Source organism: Ornithorhynchus anatinus, chromosome 16 (genome assembly GCF_004115215.2).
Source record: "Ornithorhynchus anatinus isolate Pmale09 chromosome 16, mOrnAna1.pri.v4, whole genome shotgun sequence".
In the NCBI taxonomy this organism is placed as follows: domain Eukaryota; kingdom Metazoa; phylum Chordata; class Mammalia; order Monotremata; family Ornithorhynchidae; genus Ornithorhynchus; species Ornithorhynchus anatinus.
This window is the reverse complement of record NC_041743.1, coordinates 35,438,091-35,456,766: the sequence shown is the minus strand read 5'-3', so window position 1 is coordinate 35,456,766 and position 18,676 is coordinate 35,438,091. Positions and strand designations below refer to the sequence as shown.

The 18,676-nt window shown below is 53.8% G+C and overlaps 1 protein-coding gene across 2 annotated transcripts in view; it reads right to left on the bottom strand.

The window, feature by feature from the left end:
* KCNIP2 (potassium voltage-gated channel interacting protein 2) overlaps nucleotides 1–18,676 on the bottom strand; it is a 31,151-nt gene that overhangs the window by 697 nt on the left and 11,778 nt on the right. The window contains exons 2-8 of one of the 2 annotated variants that reach the window (XM_029081323.2): nucleotides 6,382–6,477; nucleotides 2,282–2,406; nucleotides 2,023–2,092; nucleotides 1,552–1,622; nucleotides 1,297–1,404; nucleotides 747–851; nucleotides 375–437 (exon numbers count right to left, since the gene is read on the bottom strand). In XM_029081323.2, coding sequence (XP_028937156.1) covers nucleotides 375–437; nucleotides 747–851; nucleotides 1,297–1,404; nucleotides 1,552–1,622; nucleotides 2,023–2,092; nucleotides 2,282–2,406; nucleotides 6,382–6,477 — 638 coding nt within the window. The remainder of the gene's footprint in view (nucleotides 1–374; nucleotides 438–746; nucleotides 852–1,296; nucleotides 1,405–1,551; nucleotides 1,623–2,022; nucleotides 2,093–2,281; nucleotides 2,407–6,381; nucleotides 6,478–18,676) is intronic. The other variant, XM_029081324.2, reaches the window with a different exon arrangement.

The following is an 18,676-nucleotide window of genomic DNA, read 5'->3' as shown; positions in this document are numbered from 1 at the left end:
GAGAGCAAAATAAGGAAGGATGAGGAAGGAAAGGGGGGATAACCATCTTCAAATGGATATCATCTTGCCTGAGGAGGCTGCTTGACACCCCCAACCCCTCAGCCCTACCTGGCATTTGGGAATCCCTCATCAATGTGGAGGGGATGGGAACGAAACTATCTTCCATCCAACCACCCACCCTGTCCTATCCTGCCCTCAGAGAACTGTGGGTGAGGGAGACCCTTGATGTGCCAAGTGAGGGGACAGTTGGGTTTTAGGGCTGGGGAGGGGAGCAATAGGTAAGGGTCCCTGGAAGAGAGGTTCTGGAAGGAGTGGGCATGCCGGGGGTTGTCTTTCTCTCCCTCCTTCTTTACCACAATGCAGAGGAGCACTACCTTTTGGCAGGACTCGATGAACTCTTCAATGGTCACCACGCCATCCTTGTTCCTGTCCATTTTCTGCAGAGAGACCCAGGGACCAGGGTAGGGAGGGCAGGTCAGCTCCCAAACAGGGGGAAAAAAAGACAGAGGTTCCAAGTGGCTCCCTCCTGAGCCTCCTGGTCACTCCCAACCTTCTGATCACTCTCAACACATGCCCCCTGGCTCCATCTCTCAGCCTCCTGGTCATTCCCAATCCCATGGCCCCCATCCATCCCCCAGCCCTCTGCTCCTACCCAGCTTCTCCTTTTCCCTCCCAGTCTGCATCTTTCTCCTCCCCATCTCCTCCAGATCCTTCAGGCTCCTGCTCCATTTTCCCCTTGCCCATACCTGGAAGAAGTTCTCCACGTGTTCCCGCGGAGCCTCCTCCCTCATGGCAGGGTATGTGTATTTTCCCATCATGTCATAGATGGACTTCATGATGTCCAACATCTCCTATAGAAGGACACGCCATCAGTCAATCAATCAATGATACCTATTAAGCACTTACTATGTGTGGGGCACTAAACTAGCATTTGGGGACGTTCAGTGTGACAGAATTCGTAGACATGTTCTGTCTGCAAGGAGCTTACACTGTAGAAGGGGAGGCAGACATTAAAATAAATTATGGGTCAGTACATAGGTGCTGTGGGGCCGAGGGTGAAATCTCCATTTTATCCTCTTGACTAGAATTATTAGCCCTGCCAGGATAGGAAGGGAATGAGACTCAGAATGTTGGTGCCTCAGGTCAACTGGGAAGTGAAGGACTTTGGTCACAGGGATCACTGGGCTTCCACTGCCCCAGTCCCCATCCCCACAGACCCTAACTGTAGTCTCAGGGAATCTATGAGCCCCAAGAGTACCTTCCACGCAGTCACCCCCACCCTGTGCTGCTCCCTACCTCCTTGGTGATGCATCCATCCTTGTTGAGGTCATACAGATTGAAGGCCCAGTTGAGTCGGTCATCCACGGTGCCTCTGAGAATCACGGACAGGCCAGCCACAAAATCCTGACCGAGGGGAAAGCTTGAGGCTGCACCTATGGATACCTCCCCTTCCTTGCCATTCCCCCATCCCCCCACACCCGCTTTTCTCTCCTGAGCCACTTCTCAAGCCACGTGCCCCTGCCCACCTCATCTCTTCTTGCAGCCCCTCACCTCAAAGCTAACGGAGCCATCATGATTTGTGTCGAAGGCGTTGAAGAGGAAAGTGGCATAGGTGCTGGAATCTGGTGGGGTGGGGGAAGAAGGGGAAGCCAGAAAGGAAGTTTGGATGAGCATCATTCCTGGAGCAGGAGATCGGGTAGGCTATCCACTTGGGAAGAGCCTTCCCCATCCCAGTAATCACCCTCCCGCCCTTCCCAAAGTAGGAGAGTGGAGTCCAGATGGAGGAGATGGGATCGAAAAGTGGTCGCTCCTGGAGGGTCTTCCCATACTACCCCTCCACCTTGGGAATCTCCCCTCACCCCCCACCCCACAGAGTGCAGAGGTCGGGGTGGGGGAGGGTCATCAGGGAAGGAACAAGAAAGGGGGCCGGGCCAGTCTCTTATGTCTCCATCCCCTTCCCTCACTTCCTTCCCTTTGCCCATCCCCTCTCGTCCCCAATCCCACCTCTCCAGCCCAGCTCACCTCCCTGCGGGAAAAACTGGGAATAAATCTGTTTGAAATTCTCCTCGTTGACGATACCGCTCGGGCACTCCTGGGGGGTGGGGGGAGCCCAGGCTGAGCAGTCGAGCCCAGCAAACAATGAGGTTAGCTCCCCTCCCTCCCTCACCGCCTTTCCCATCCCCCACCCACCCCATCCGCGCTTTTCCTAGATGCCCCGAAGGTGATCTTGCCCACACCTGCAGAGGGCACCCCCGACCCCACCCGGCGCCTTCGAACTCACGTTCTTGAAGCCTCGGTAGAGGACCTGCAGCTCCTTGCGTGTGAACTTGGTCTGCTCCTGCAGCTGCTCCAGCCCCTCGGGCCGGTGGCACACTGTGGACAGCTCGAACTCATCCTCCACGCTGTCTGCGGACCGGACATGCACCTCAGGCCCCCGCCCCAACCCCCCCCCAAACCCACCTCAGGGCCCTCCATGCCTCTGGCCCACAGAGCCCCCTTCCAGCCCCGAGGGCCCAGTTGGGTTCAACCCTTGGCCGGCTCCTCCCCCATCTCCCCTCAGCCCCTCCATTTCTTCTCCTGCCCACCACCTCCCCCATCTAGAGATTTTGAGCCTCTTCCCCTCACACCCCTCCCCCTCAGTGTCCTTCTTCTGACCTCCTCACCCTCAGTGTCCCCCTACCAATGTCCCTCCCGTCGACTCCCCTCCCCTCAATGTCCCCTCAGACCCCACTGATGTTCCTTCCCCTCCATCTCTCTTCCCATTGGCGGTGGGCCGTCAACCCTCCCTAATCTCCACAGCAAGATCAGAATACAGAATTTGGGAAACATGGCCCAGGGAGGCCTCAGAGCTGAAAACTCATTCCCACCCTGCTCCCCCATCTCCCTTCCACCCCAACCCTGCAACACACAAGTTCCTCCCCTTCCCCTTGCCAGGTCCCATTGGCTCTTCGCTCCACCCATCTTTTCTCATTCCCTTGGCCCTCACCTCTCTGCTTGTCTTCCCTCCCTCAGCTTCCCCTAACTCCCCATCTTGCCCCCTTCCCCATCTCCCCCTCTCCACTGGACCTCTCTATAGACCCAAGGGCCTGTTTTCCCACCCCTCCCTGACAGATTTGAGCCTTGCCCCTTCCCCATCCAAGGTTTAGCCTCATCCCCCCACACTTTGGTTCCCTCAGGGCCTCCGCCACCTCCAAGTCCCTCTGGAGTGCTGCCCAGCCCAGGGTGCCCCCACGCTACCCATTGTATTCTTCATCCCCCTTGCACTGATCCCAGACATCCTTTCCAGGACAGTTTCTTGAGGGCCTCAATTCTGGGGATCCTGCATCCCACCCACACTTCTGGAGATCTTCCATCCCAACCTCACTTATGGGGTCCCCCATCCCGGCCTTACTTCTGGGGACTGTCTATCCTGGCCTCACCTCTGGGGACCCTCCCACCCCACCCTCACTTCTGGGGACCCTGTATCCCAGCTACCCACAAAGGCAGCCTCTTGGGTCCAGCAAATGTGCCTGAGGGGGGCAGAAGAGGAGAGAGCAAGGAGCAAAACTACTCATGTAGCAGGAAAATGACCATAAAAGGGATCATTTCTCCTTCCTGGACTCCACTGGACTTACCTCCCCCCCCCCACCCCGCCACTGGACACACAAGGACCCAAACAGGACCCTATCGATACCCCATGTACTCAGGGAGCCCATGCAGGAAACACCCTAACACGCCCATCTGGCACTTTCACTCAACTTGTCCTTTCCAAATTCTTTCTTCCACCTGTGTTACCCATTACAGTTGACACCCTCACCATTCTAGCCTACAACCTGGGCACTATCCTTGACTCCTTCCTCTCTTTCAACTCCCCATATACAGTCTGTGGGGTCTTTTCCACAATATTGTTCTAGAATCCACCCCTTTCTCCTTACAAATGGCCACATGCTGGACTAAGCACATCTTCCCACTCCTTAAGCACTTCAATTAATAAATCATATTTCCTACTCTGTGCAAGGCACTGTACCAAGCACTTGGGAGAGTACAATATAACGGAGTTGGCAGACACATTCCCTGCCCACAGTGAGCTTATAGTCTAGATGGGGACACAGGCATTAACTTTATAAACAAATAAATTAAATTACAGATATATACGTAATTGCTATGGAACTGAAGGAGGAAAGAATAAAGGGTGAAACGACTGACCATTCCTCTTCATATCAAATAGAAACTCCAGACCACTTCTACTTTTCCTACTTAAACATTCTCCTCTCCCACAACACCCTAGCTCACACACTTCAGTCCTCTCAAGCTAACCTTCTCACTTACCTCATTTTCATCTCTTCTGCAACAGACCTCTGGCTCAAGCCCTCCACCATGCCTAGAATTTCCCTCCAGCTTGGTATCCACAGAACCCAGTTCTCCTCACCTTTAAAGTTTTCCTGAAATTTTTTTTCCTCCAAGAATTCTTGCTCGATTAATTTCTAATCTCCCCCAGACAACCTCTTCAGTACTCCACACCACCCAAACACTTAAGTACTCATCGTTCCCTATAGCAGGCATGTACCTATCTTATAAATTCTATTGCTTCCTCCTATGTGTCATTTATTTCAGTGTCCATCTCTCCTGGTGGATGGTAAGATCTCTGTGCCTCAGTTACCTCATCTGTAAAATGGGGATTAAGACTGTGAGCCCCAATTCCCCTGTGTCTACCCCAGTGCTTAGAACAGTGCTCTGCACATAGTAAGTGCTTAACAAATACCAACATTATTATTATTATTGTTATTAAGATCTTTGAAGGCAAAAATCATGCCTCCTAATCCTACAGTACTCTCCCAAGTGATTAGTATTTTGTCCTGAATACACACTATTGATTGCTGTTTTATTGTACTCTCCCAAGTGCTTAGTACACTGCTTTGCACACAAAAAGCACTTAATTAAGTACGATTGACTATTATTGATTGAACATATCACAGGCTCACAGACAACTGTACATACATTCAGAACTATACACAGGCAACAAATTTCTCAATGAAGCTTCAAGGTTCCACCATGCCCCTTTCTACCTATCCTAGTGTCCTGCTACACCCTGGATTACTGCTGGCTAGGCTTGTGTGCTTGCTTTTCCTCCTCTCTCTCTCAAATACACACACACACACACACACACACACACCTTTTGCCCTTGAGCACCTATCTCTCATCCTGGCATTCCCTTTCAAAATTGTATTGGAAACTCACCTCCTCCATGACATCTTCCCAGATTAATCCCACCTGGTTCTTGACTGCTCCAATCACTTCTGCTCCTGCCGCAGCACTTGCCTGCCTATTTCTCGAATTATGGGTACGGTAAGTGTCCTTCATGCTCTTAGGTAGCTTTTATGTTGGCTATCCTTTCATTGTGCCTATGACTGCTTCTGTGATATGTCCCCATGTCTCACTAGATTGTTAGTTCCGTAAGGGGAGAGAGTGTGTTTCCCTCCTTCCTCTGCTCCCAGTTGGCATTTAGTACAATATAGAATTAACTGATGGACTGGATTTCCACAAAGATACTCACATGCAGAAACATATACAACAGTACAGCCACCTCACCCTTCCCCTGGTGGATACAACCACAAACAATGGGATGCTCACAGACACCTAAACACATCCATATTCCCACGCAAAATCATCCATGGTCCCCAAGGCTCACACCCAGACTAATACAAAGTCAGGGGCATTCAGGCACAGCAACATATTCACACACACAAACTGAACAGAGTCACACATACAGACACACCATCCTGCTGGCTCTCACACATCCCACACACTTCTTCACCCTTTTCCTGGTACTCCACCCTTGACTCATAATTTTGCCCCCCTACTTCACCCCAACCTCAGGCCCTCCCTGACCTTAGTGGGTCCTGAGCCAGAGGGACAGTCTCCTTCCCTCTTAAAAAAAAAAGGTATTCATTACTATATTAAGTGCTGGAAGTAGATACAAGCTAATGAGGTCAGACACAGTCCATGTCCCAGGAAGGGCTCACAGTCTTAACCCCCATTTTACAGATGAGATAACTGAGGCACAGAGAAGTTAAATGACTTGCCCAAGGTCACACAGCAAACAAGTGGCAGAGCCAGGATTAAAATCCAGATCCTTCTGACTCCCAGGCCCGTGCTCTATCCGCTAGCCCATGCTGCTACCCCTCCCCTCAGCATCATAGATAACCACACCCTTGATGCCCGCCACCATCGAAGGGACTGTGGGGAGAGGGGGGGAAAAGAAGAGCCCAGCTGGATTAGGCAGACACTAGACAGGGAAGGCACCGTAGAGGGAGCTGATTCCCCCCTCCCCGGACCCCTCGCCCGGGGCCCACACCCTGCCCACCCCCAGCACAGAGCAAAGAAGGTCACTTGGTCACTTGCTTTCACTGACTGAGGGCACGGCCTGGGGCCCACAGCAGGGCAGCAGCTTGAGGAATCGCTGCTTCAGCGCTTTTTTATTGGGCACGGGAGGGTGGCCTGGGGAGAGAACAGACCCGCCAGCAGGGGAAGAGTTAATCCCCATGGAAAACGCCCTACCACCCAGCTCCCCCACCAACCCCACCCGTGCCTCAAAAACTGACAGACACAAGGACAGGCGAGGGGCCTGGGGAAGGCCGCAGGGGCCCTGAGGAGAGAGGAGCTGTGGGTACTCAGGAGACAGAGAAGCAGAGGCTGAGGGGTAGATTTCAGAACATTTTAACATTAAATGGACAACATGCAGTTGAATACAAATTGTCATGCAAGTAATTTAGCAGCATAGGCAGGCACTAATTGGAAGCGGCATACCGAGGAAAGAAAACACAAAAACACAATAGGGGGGCTTGGAGGTAGCGCAGGGAGAGAGGGGGGCAGTAGGGCAGGGAAAAGCAGGGAGGAATGGGAAGGAGTGGGTTGGGTTGGGGTAGGGAATGTGGCAGAAAGAGCCGCGGAACGGCTGCCTTTGCTGGCCGGACTTCCCCCGGCTCTCGGCCTCACTGACACCTCCCACACCAGGGCCCCAGGTGGGCACACCTGGGAGACAGACTTGGCCAGCACCCACAGTGAAGCATGGACACATACAATCATTCATTCAATCGTATTTATTGAGCACTTACTGTGTGCAGAGCACCATACTAAGCGCTTGGAAAGTACAATTTGGCAACAGAGACAATCCCTACCCAACAGCGGGCTCACAGTCTAGAAAGGGGAGACAGACAACAAAACAGAACAAGTAGACAGGCATCACTACCACCAAAATAGATAAATAGAACCATAGATAAATGCATATCATTAATAAAATAGAGCAATAAATACATACAAATATATACAAGTGCTGTGGGGAGGGGAAGGGGGTAGAGCAGAGGGTCAGTGGGGAGGGGAGAAGGAGCAGAGGGAAAGGGAGGGCTCAGACACACACAAACACACACATACAAGCATACACATGTACACACAGACCTATTTACAAACACCAGTACACAGAACCACCTGAACCTATACCGGATCTGGTTTCTATCTTCACCAGAGTCACCCCCATCCCTCCACTTCCTACCCTTCCCCAGTGACTTTCTGGGCCCCGAACTCTTCCAGCCCCAGCCTCCCTGGATTGGAGGGGCAGCGATACCTAGAGGAAAGAGTCCAGGACTGGGATGCAGGAGACCCAGAGTCAGGAGCCAGGCTCCGCCACTTGTTTATTGTGTGACACTGGGCAAGTAATTTTTACTACAATTACTATATTATTATAACAATATAGTATTTTTTAAGTGTTTACTGTGTATCAAGCCCTGTACTAAGTACTGGGATAGAGACAAGATAATCAGGTTGGAGACAGGCCCTGTCCCACATGGGGCTCAAAGTCTAAGTAGGAGGGAGAACGGCTACTGAATTCTCATTTTACAGATGGGGAAACTGAGGCACAGAGATGTTAAGAGACTTGACCAAGATCACCCAGCAGGCAATTGGTGGAGCGAGCAAGGTCACCCATCAGGCAAGTACTTAACTTCTCTGTGCCTCAGTTTACTCATTTGTAAAATGAGAATTATGTTTCCACTCTCCCTCCCCTAAGAGCCCTATGTAGGACAGGGGCGGTGTCCTAACTGATTATCTTGTATCTACCTAAGCACCAAAGAAAGCGCTTGAAAATAACAATAATAATAACGATAACAATAATAGTGATAAACAGAGCTGAGCCCTTCTCTCCCAGAGCTCCCATCAGCAACTCATTGGCCTGGCCACCAGTCGTGCCAGATGGGGAGATTCTGCCCACGGCTCCCCCTTCCCAACCTCGGATGCCAGGGTCTCCTGCTCTTTCCCCTCCAAGCCAGCCCTCGGGGTCTAGCCCCCTGCAGGTCTCCGGGGTGGCGGGGATGGGAGCGAGGGGGAGACCTGCCAGGGCCGAGTTGGCTCCCGAGGCCTGGCTGGGCCAGACCAGGAGAGGGAGGGGAGGAGTGGGGAAAGGAAAGGAAAGGAAAGGAAAAGAAGGGAAGGCAAGGGAGGGGTGTCCACTGAGCATTGATCGGCGGGCCTGGCCTGGCGCCCGTGGCTCCATTAGTCTCGGCTTTGGTTTCCCGCCGGCAGGCGCAGAGCCGCTGTGGTCCTTCACTGCCTTCCCCAGGGCCCCGGCCAATCACCCGCTGGGGAGGGGATGGGGAGGGGCAGGAAGGGGGAAGGGGCAGTGCTCCCCGGGGCCTGGGAAGCTCTCCGGGTGGCTGAGGGGCCTCCCACCCCCTCCTTGTTCCAGGAGCTAGGACCGGCTCCCGCCCAGCCCCGGGCCTCGCCTCGCTTCCCTTTTCCGGCCGCCTCTGTTCCCCTCTAATCAGATTTCACCCCGCCTCGAGCTCTCCCAGTCCATCCCTCGCTCTTCATCCCTCCCTGTCCATCCCTCTAGGTGTGGTCCTCGATTTCCCCCAGAGAGATGCGGACAGGAGACTCTGGCCCTCTCTCTCTACGGGCCAATTAGTTCCAGCCCAGCTGGGGTGCCGCCGGAACCATTGGTGCCCCCAAGTTTTTGATCCCCCAGCAAGATCAGGCAACCCCCTTCCTTCTTCTCCTCCTTCCTCTCCTCCAACATACCCATTGTTAAGAATCAGGCCGGCCCCGAGGACTCACCCTGGGTCAAGTGCAGTGCGAGCCTGAGGCAGAGTAGCTGGTGGGTTACACACTCAGTGGCTCCCGAGGTCATTCGTCCAACCCCCTGCTTCTAGGCAGGACAGTCCCCCCCCAACACTCATCCCTCGAGCCCCTACAATTCCCCACATTCCTCCTGGCATCTAACCCCCAGTCCTCCTGCTGCCCTCTCCCATCCCCAGCAGGTTTGGAGAGCTTAGACAGTGGGAGCAGGAGAGGGAGGGGTTGGAGGACGGAGGGGGAAGCTGAGCCACCAGCCTCAGGAAGCTGGCTCCTGGGGATGGGGGAAATCAGCTGCATATAGGGAACCCAAGGGAACCTACCCCCACCCCACTAAGTCCCTGACCTTGGGACAGCCCTCCCCAGCCCCCTCATGTACGCTGTACCCTCCCCTTTCCACGGCCCCTCCCAGCTTCCTCGCCTACCCCTCTCCTCCCAGCCAGACCGCCCCCAGAGAGCCCCCTAGCCTCCTGCCCTTGTGTGTGGGGGGGAACCCCCTCTTCAAATTCTGGGAGCCCAAGAGAAGCAATGGAGGGCCAGGATTAAGGGGAGCATTCTCCCCTGAGACTAACACAAAGGCAAATGTCCTAAGGTCATAAGGGCTAAGCAGAGGCCTGGCTCTGAAATCCTGGGGTCCCCTTAGATTGTTTCACGGGGTGGGGGGGAGGGAGGGAGGGGAGGAAGGAGGGAGAGAGGAGAGAGCTTTTCTCTCCAGGTGCCTTTGAGGAATCGATTTCCCCTCCTCCCATTGGCCCTCAGGAAGCCTCTCTGTCTTCCAGTGAGCCACAAGAGAGGGCCTTTAGAGTGGGAGCAAGATGGGAAGTGGTGGGAGCACGAAGGGAGAGTGAAAGGCTGGGAGAAGTTTGGAGGGGACCCCCCGGCCACCCCCTGACCAAAAAAGGGAGTGCAGGATCACTCTGATGACCCCTCCCCACCCCCAATTATCCCAGCCCCCAGCTCTGCCTGGCAGTCTGCTGCTCCACCTTGCTGGGACCCTCCCAGCCCAGGCCAGTTTAGCCCCTACCCACCTCTCTCATGCACACTTAGTCACACACCCTCATAACACAAGAGTTATACACACGGCACAATCACAATCACTGTTACACTCACAGGCACATTCAGAATTTTAAACACCCATCCTCACACTCAATAACAGCCTGGAGTATCAGAGAGCACTGTGACAGGGCCTCATACTTTAGAATTCCCTCCCAGTTAAAACCCCGATTAAGCCCCTCAGAATTAATTCCCCATGTTAATCTAGATACACCCTACCTCATCCCCCTCCAGGTTCACTCTGCACTTCCTCCATGCTCTTCCTCCAGAATCCCCCCAATTCATCCAGATTCTCCCTTAACTGCCTCCAGCACTCCCAACTCTTGTCTGGGTCATCTGGGCAGATCCTCTGCTCCTCTCGTCAACAGCCCTGCTCCCCTTCACCATCCCACACCCGGAGAGGGAGTGGGAGTAGGAGGGGAAATCCTCCCCACCCCACCACCCTTCCCAATCGCCACGCTGAGAATCCTCATTGCCTCTGCCCCATGAAGTCCCTCTGGTCCAGGGTCCTTTCCACCCACAGAGCCTCAGGTCCGAGAAAGGGCCTCCCCAGGGTCCCAACTCTGCCCCGCCACAAGCCCACCAGTCTGTTGTTATATCTCCAATGCAGCCCTACTGCTCATCAGCCCTGAAAGAGCCCCCGGAGGGGTGGATGCAGGTTAAGGAGCTGGGCTTCTGCCCAGGGAGGGGCAGGGCAGAGACCAAGGGGTGTCCAGGATACCTGAGTTACCTTCCAAGGAGACAGGCTCAAAGAGTCCAAACTGCTCCAGGACCTTGACAAAGAGCACGAGGACCACCAGCACTGCTACCATCTCCAGCCCTTCCAGGTTCATGGTGAGGCGGGGGCATGGCCCCTGGAGCCCTGGGGTGAGCAGAGGCTCCTGCCCGGGTCCCCACAGTCAGCTGCTGCCGCCGCCTCTGGCTCCTTCTCCCTGTGTCTCTCCTGGACTCTCTCCCCTCCCTCCCTCTCTCCCTCCCTTCTCCCCCTCCCCCTCTCTCACACGCCCTCCCAGCCTCGTCACCCGGGCAGGGACGGACTTAGAGGCACGCTGGGGGCACCTCAGCTCCCGTGGAAGGGGATCTCTGGGAGATCCAGACCCCAGGGATGAAGGGTGGCTTCCGTTGGACTGACTTCCCTGTACCAAACAAATCCCTGCTGGCTGACAGGGTGGATGTGTGTGTGTGTGTGTGTGTGTGTCTGTGTGTCTGTGAGAATCTCTCTGAGTGCACACACGTAGTGGTCTATTTGTGAGTTTGGGTGTGTATAATCTGGTGAATCTGTGCCTGTGGGTGTTGATGTGACACTGTGCTGTGTGTGCCCTGGAGTGTTTTTGTGTCCTCCAAGGGTGAAGGGCTGTCCTGGGATTGCCGAGACAGAAAAGGGTAGGGACTGGGGCTGGGGTGGGGGGCGAGGAGGGGTCAGAGGGCAAGGAGATGCTTTTACATCAGGCTCCATTGATCTGCTATTGTTGAGGAGACAGGTAGGGAGAGAGCCCAAGAGCGGGGACTGGAAAAGCAAGGAGGGGGAAGCCCATCCCAGGACCCCAGACCCAAATCCCCATGTGACTTCCCTCAAGTCTTCCAGTCCTTTAGGGACTTTCTCCAGATCTCTAGGTTCCATCTAGAGAGACCCTCCCGAGGTTCCCTGACCCTCATTCCAGGGTGACCTATCTCAGGCTCCAGGTCCAACCCCATGGCCACAGCCACTGCTCCTCCCCACCCCTCAACCCCACCACCGTCCCTGGCACAGAGGGGTAAACTGAGATTCAAAAAGTAATGGGGCACTCCTGGGGGCACCAGCCCACTCTTTCTACCAATACTGCCACTGCACTATTCCCCGGGCACTAGTCCAGGCCCCCAAGTACTGTATGTGCCAAGCACTTCAAACACTGGGGTAGATACAAGATTATCAAGTCCCACATGGGGCTCACAGTCTAAGTAGAAGGGCTAACAGGGATGGAATCCCATTTTGCACATGAGGGAAATGAGGCTCAGAGAAGTTAAGAGCCTTGCCCAAGGTCACACAGCAGACAAGTGGCAGAACACAGATTAGAACCTGGGTCTTCCAACTCCCAGGCCCAGGGTCTTTCCACTAGGCTATGCCAGCCCCGAGGAAAGGGATGGGCTCATGGGTCACCAAGTCCAATAGGCCACCAACCCCTACTCTCTTCTCCTCCTCTTGGTTGACACTGCTTGCTTGTGGTCTGGGTTAACGAGCCTCTGGCCCAGAGAGGAAAGGTGGAGCCGGAGCCTGTGTTTCAAGGAAGAGGTTCTGGTGGGCCCATCCTCTTCTGGGCCTGCAGCTGGGACCCTAGGTGGCAAGCAGGGAGGATGGGAAGGTGTGGAGAAATGGGGAGAGAAGGTGTGGGGAAAGAATGCAAAAGGACAGGGGGAAAGATGAGGGAAGATGTGGGAGTGAGAGTTTGAAGGGGTCTCTGTCCCCTCTGCCCTGGGTGGGCAGCAGACACCCCACTATGTGACCTGAGGGTCCTCCAGACTGGGTGGCTCCCTGTCCCATCATCCAGGAAAGACTCTCAGTACTCTGGTATGCCCTTGCCCCCTCCCCTGACCCCTGCACCATCTTCCCTGGATCCCAGCCTCAGCCCCTCCCCATGCCCCATTTTTTCCCCACCTCACGTTCTTCCTCGCTCCCACTCCAGAGAGGAGACCAATTCCAGGCTTGAGTTGGCATCCTCTGGCAAAACTACTGGCATGGCAAAGGTAGCCCCCCTCCCCCCAGTCTTACTCTCTCCCCCATGTCACTCCCCCCACCCGTAACCTTCCCCACCTCGACCCTTGGGCGGCCTCAGGAGGTCCTTAGATCAGAAGCCACAAGGTTGGCAAGGAGGACTCTGGAACAGACATCCCACTGTCCAGGCCCCCCAGGCTGACTGGGATGGACCAATGGCCCCAGAGCCCAGCAAATGCATTTCTTGGGGCTGCCCAGCCTGGCCCAGCTGAAGCAAAGATGCCTGGGTCCCCCTCCCCTGAGCCAGAAAGAGCCAGGAGTCAATTAGTGGGTCTGGAACCGGGCCAGGGCCCGGGGTCACCACCTGAGCCTGAGGCCTTGGCGCCAGGGCCTCTCTCTGGGCCCCGGATGGAGGGATCTTGGCTTCTAGGAAAGCCGCAGCTGGGAGGCGGGGAGGAGGCACAGCGCCCAGGAGAGGGTACGTCCTAATCCTGGTCTCTCCTCCCAACTTTGACCCTGCTGACCCTGATCAAGTCTGGCAGGGTAGATGAGGATCCAGGAGTGTGGGGCAGGGGGAACAGCAGATGGTCTTGGAGGCTTGTCCAACACTCAAGGAGCTCGTTCACCTCCCCTTTCTCCCCTCCCCACCCCTTCCAGATTCAGACAGACCAGCCCCATCCCTTGGTCCCCTGGACTTCTCTGCTGAGAACTAGAATTTCAGGGGAGTCATTTCTCACCTGCAACACCCTGCAGGACCCTCCTGCCCCCCTCATTCTCCTCCCAACCAACTGATTTCTCTCTCCCCCTTTTTCTGATATCTGTTCAACACTATGTGCCAGGCACTGTACTAACCTAATCAGGGCCTATATCAGAACACAGTCCCTGTCCTGCATAGGGCACATAGTAATAATCTTCATTTTACTGAGGTACATTTAATCTTCATTTACTGAGGGAACTGAGGCACAGAGAAGTTAAGGGACTTTCCCTAGGTCACACAGAGTTGTCTTGCAGCACGAAGATGATACTGTGGTCAAAGAAGTTGCCCCCATAAGGGTGTCTCTGAGAGAGAATCTCTTGCAAACTGCACAGTCTGTCCATGAAGTGATTTTCTGTCTGTCCATGCCTCTTTCATGCCCCTGGTTATCCTGGTGAACACTGCTAGAACACCAGTGACTCAGAGGGGAAAGGGGAAAGGGCTGTCATGTGAGAAGCAGTGTGGCCTAGTGGAAAGATCCCATGCTGGGAGACAGAGGACATGGGTTCTAATCCTGACTCAACCACATACCTGCTGTGTAACCTTGAGCAAGTCACTTTACTTCTCTGTGGCTTAGTTCCCTCATTAGCAAATTGGGGATTCAATGCCCATTTCCCTTCCTACTTAGACTGTGAGCCCCACGTGGGACCTGATTAGCTTATATCTACTGCAGTACATAGTAAGTGCTTAACAGATGTCACAATTCTTATTACCCCCAGCAGGACTGAGGCTTAAGTTGTATTTACAGTACAGTGATTGATTGATTGATTGATTGATTACAGTAATGCTGAAGGTTTGCATTAGATCATCCTCACTCTTGATCAACCCCCTATGTCCAAGGGTTTACACTGCAAAGCAGCTGATTGGGGAGAGTAAGTGCCATCTTTGACAAAGGGTAATGGGTTGGGGGCTTCAAGAGCTGGGGAACTATTGCTTGGCAGGGAGGGGAGAGTACTCTCCCAAGTGCTTAGTACAGTGCTTTGCACACAGTAAGTGCTAAATAAATATGATTGAATGAATGAATAACAGGTTGAGGTCAGGGTGGAGGCTCGAGGTAGTAATGGGCCATCCTTCCTCAGGCCTCTATCTGCCTGAGAGGTTTGGGTCCATTGCAGGTGAGAAAAGCAGTGTGGCCTAGTGGATAGAGCCTCGATCTGGGAGTCAGAAGGACCTGGGTTCTAATCCAGGCTCTGCCCCGTGCCTGCTGTGTGACCTTGGACAAGTCACTTCACTGGGCCGCAGTTACCTCATCTGTAAACCGGGGATTAAGACTGTGGGTCGTGGACTGTGTCCAACCTGATTAGCCTGTATCTACCCCAGCGCTAAATACAGTGCCCGGCACATAGTAAGCGCTTAACAAATACCACAAAAAAAAAAAGATGAGGAATGGAGTGGAATTCTTCGATGACCCTGTTCCTAAACTCCTTCTGTGGAGTAATTTTCATATCTCACCACTGGAGGCCGTCCATCAACCCACACAGCCGCCAACCTGCCTTCCCGCTTCTGAGCTCTCCCCTCCTTCACTGAGCCCTTCCTCCACAGGCCAGCTTACCCCTGCTCCGGCTTTGATTTTTTTTATGGTACTTACTATATGTCAAACACTGGTCTAAGCGCTGGGGTAGGTACACGTTAATTAGGTCAGACACAATCCCTGTTCCATACGATGCTCACAGTCTAATTAGGAGGGAGGACAAGCATCCCCAATTGACAGTTGAGGAAACTGAAGCACAGAGAAGTTAAGTGACTTGCACAAGGTCACAAAGCAGATAAACTGTGGAGTCAGGATTAAAACCCAGGTCCTTCTGAAACCAGGCCCATGCTCTCCTCTCTTAGCCACCCTGCTCCGGCTACTGCTGTCCAATGGCAGAGAGAAGGTAGAAGAAAGGCTCAGTTCCCCCCCCTTCTGACATCCCCTTGGTCAGCGCCAGGCCCTGCCCATGGGACAGTCCACTGGGGAACTAAACTGCACCCTTGGAGTTGCTAAAATCACAGAATCTGCAGGGAGGGAGGGAGAGAGAGTGGAGAGGAAAATCTCCTCAGGCTCAAATACTTCACTCATCTTCTTCCCATGCTCCCCAAGGTAACACCACTACCCCCAAACCACCGTAATCCACCTTGACCATCTCTTTGCCTCCAGGCTCTCCCCTCAAGCAAGAGGGTCTCTCCTGCCCTGAGATCTCTGAAGGGAGAGATTCCACAGCTTCCCTAACGTTTACCTCCTCCCCATCCACCATTTTCATGTCTTCTGCCCCTCCCCAAAAGGAAGTAAATTCTTCTCATCTAACCTATTTCTCTCCTGCTGCAGCTTCAGCCCATTTCTTAGTAAGGAAATTCAACCTTGCCCACTCTCTGCCCCTTCTCCTACAATGACCCCCAATCTGCCTTCTTATCACAACCTCCTTTTGCTCAGTCCTCCTCACTTGCCCCATTCAAGGTCACCCCCACTCAACCCCACACCAAGATTGCAATGGGTGAGACCCCTGCCCTTACTGCACTGGGAATCTGAGGGACATTATCTGGGAATCTGCAGCCCAGGAGACTCCCCTCACCCACTCCTTCCTCCCCATCACCCCTCATTCTCCAGGTCAGTGGAATAGGAGGTAAATTTGCCATTTACTTTCCTGCCTGAGGCTCCCCTTCCCTTCACCCCAGTACCCTTGCCCTTCAGCTCCCCCATAATCTGAGGAAGCTCAGCCCTGCCACTCAGGTAAGTACCAGCCTGTGGGCCCAGGCCCAAGAACCATTAGACTGCAGGCAAGGAAGAAAGCAGCTGGAACTCCTATCCACCTCTGCCACTCGATCCAGAGTCCTCCTTGGTTGGTTCAAAGCTGGGAGTCTGCAATCGTGATGGGTGGCGGGGATGGGGAGGGTCTACTTCCACCCCTTGGTTTCTCCCATCCTATTTCACCATATTTGGGACTCTTTAGGGACAGAGGCAGGCTTCAACCTGAACCCCTTTGAAACCCCATTCTGGGAAGGTTTCTGAGGGGAGAGGAAATAAGGAGGTCTGAGGGGCCCAGGAAGAGTCCTGGAAGAGGGACTTGAACCTCAAGACCCAGGGGTGGAGTAGGGACTGTGGGCTTGGCTAGACAAAGCTCTCCCCAGGGGGCATCCCTACCCCAGCACTGCCCCATTTTCCCCTTCCTCCCTTTCTGACCACCCAACGCTATCCACCTGGCTGTCCCTGTTCCAAGCAGACATTCCCAGCTCTTGAAGGGAAGGGGGTTATCTGGTCAAACCTGTGGGGAGGGAAGAGATTCTAGTCTTCCTCTGCCCCCTCACTCCTCCCAAGCCCAGCCCCTCTACCCAAAGCTGCCTGTAGACCCCAGCTGTATCCCAGATTATTAATGAGCTCGTTAGACTAACTGGGCTATTTTGGGGGTGGAGAAGTCACGGCTCCTCCGGCTGCTGCTGTGATTTAGAGTCAGCCAGCTCCGAGCCTGGTCCAGCTCTGCCATCCATCACCCACTGAAGTGCCAGACTGGGAGGGGAAAGCGGGAGCTGATGGCTAGGACTTCCACCAGTATCCCCGGTCTCCGAGGAGCTCTCACCCTATTCTTCCCTTGGACTCTCGAGGGTCCAGGGGAGAAGGGGACAGGCCCTTCCTAGGGAGAGGCAAAAGGAGACAGAGCTCAGTTTAGTAGGTCTTAAGTGTCCCAAGAAAATCCCTGTGGAAAAACCATAAAAGGACACAGTAGAGACTATAGATCCTAGCATTCCATGGGGCAGGTTTAGCTGAGGCTGCTTGAGTATTGAGCTGCTGGGTATTGCTGGGTATTGTAGTCCTGAAAGAGATGTCGGTCGAGTGGCAGTGGTCAGGGAAAAGAAAGCCAGAACAGAAGGTCAGGAGGTGGCTCTGGGACTGGAGGGGAGAGTGGAAATGGTTTGGGGGCATTCCCTCGGCTGGGGAGAAGACGGTGAAGGGAAGTTTTGGTCATCTGATCTATAATAATAATAATAATAAAGATGGTATTTGTTAAGCGCTTACTATGTGCCAAGCACTGTTCTGAGCACTAGGGGAGATACAAGGGTATCAGGTTGTCCCAGGTATGGCTCACAGTCTTAATCCCCATTTTCCAGATGAGGTAACTGAGGCACAGAAAAGTTAAGCTACTTGCCCGAAGTCACACAGCTGACAAGTGGTAGATCCGGGATTAGAACCCACAACCTCTAAATCCCAAGCCCAGGCTCTTTAAGCCATGCTGCTTCTCTATCCCAGTTGTCACATGGGTTAAGATGAGTCATAATAATGACAACAGTATTCATTATTATTCATAATAACAAATAATGTTTGTTCAGTGTTTACTATGTTTCAAGCACTGTTCTAAGCTCTGGGGTAGATACAAGCGAATCAGGTCAGATACAGTCCATGTCCCACGAGGGGCTCACAATCTTAATCTCCATTTTACAGATGAGGTAACTGAGGCCCGGAGAAGTTAGGTGACTTGCCCAAGATACCACAGCAGATAAGTGGTGGAGCCAGGATTAGAATCCAGGTCCTCTGACTACCAGGCCTGTGCTCTATTCACTAGGCCATGCTGCTTCTCGCATGGATCCCAGTTTAGGTGACCCTAACCAATATTACCTCAAACAACGGCACCTTCGGTAGACCAATCCACAAAGCCACACATGGTCCCCCCACCCAATAAAGCCTCTCGTGACCCTAACCCTCACCATCAGCCAACACAATCCCATATGACTCCCTAACCCCAATACTGCCGCTTTCAGGGCCACACAACCCAATCCGACACAACCTTCTACACCCCCGAGCCCAACGCAATAGAACCGTAATACTCCACAAGCCAGTACCAGCCTAATTTTACCCAGCTCCACTCTACTCCAGGGCCAACCAACCAGGCCCTAAATTCTTCTCCTCTTCCCTCTCTTGTTTTCCCTTCCTTCCTTCTCCCTTCCCTACCCAAACTTCACTCCAGGTTTAAACTTGCAGCTGCCAGGGCCAGGTTAGGTGGGTCAGAATCTGGTGGTTTCTGGGGCTCCCCAGCCTCGCTCCTGTCCAGGAAGCTTAGCCTGGGGTGCAGCTCAGCAGGCTGAGGGATGGGGGGGACCCTCTGATCTAG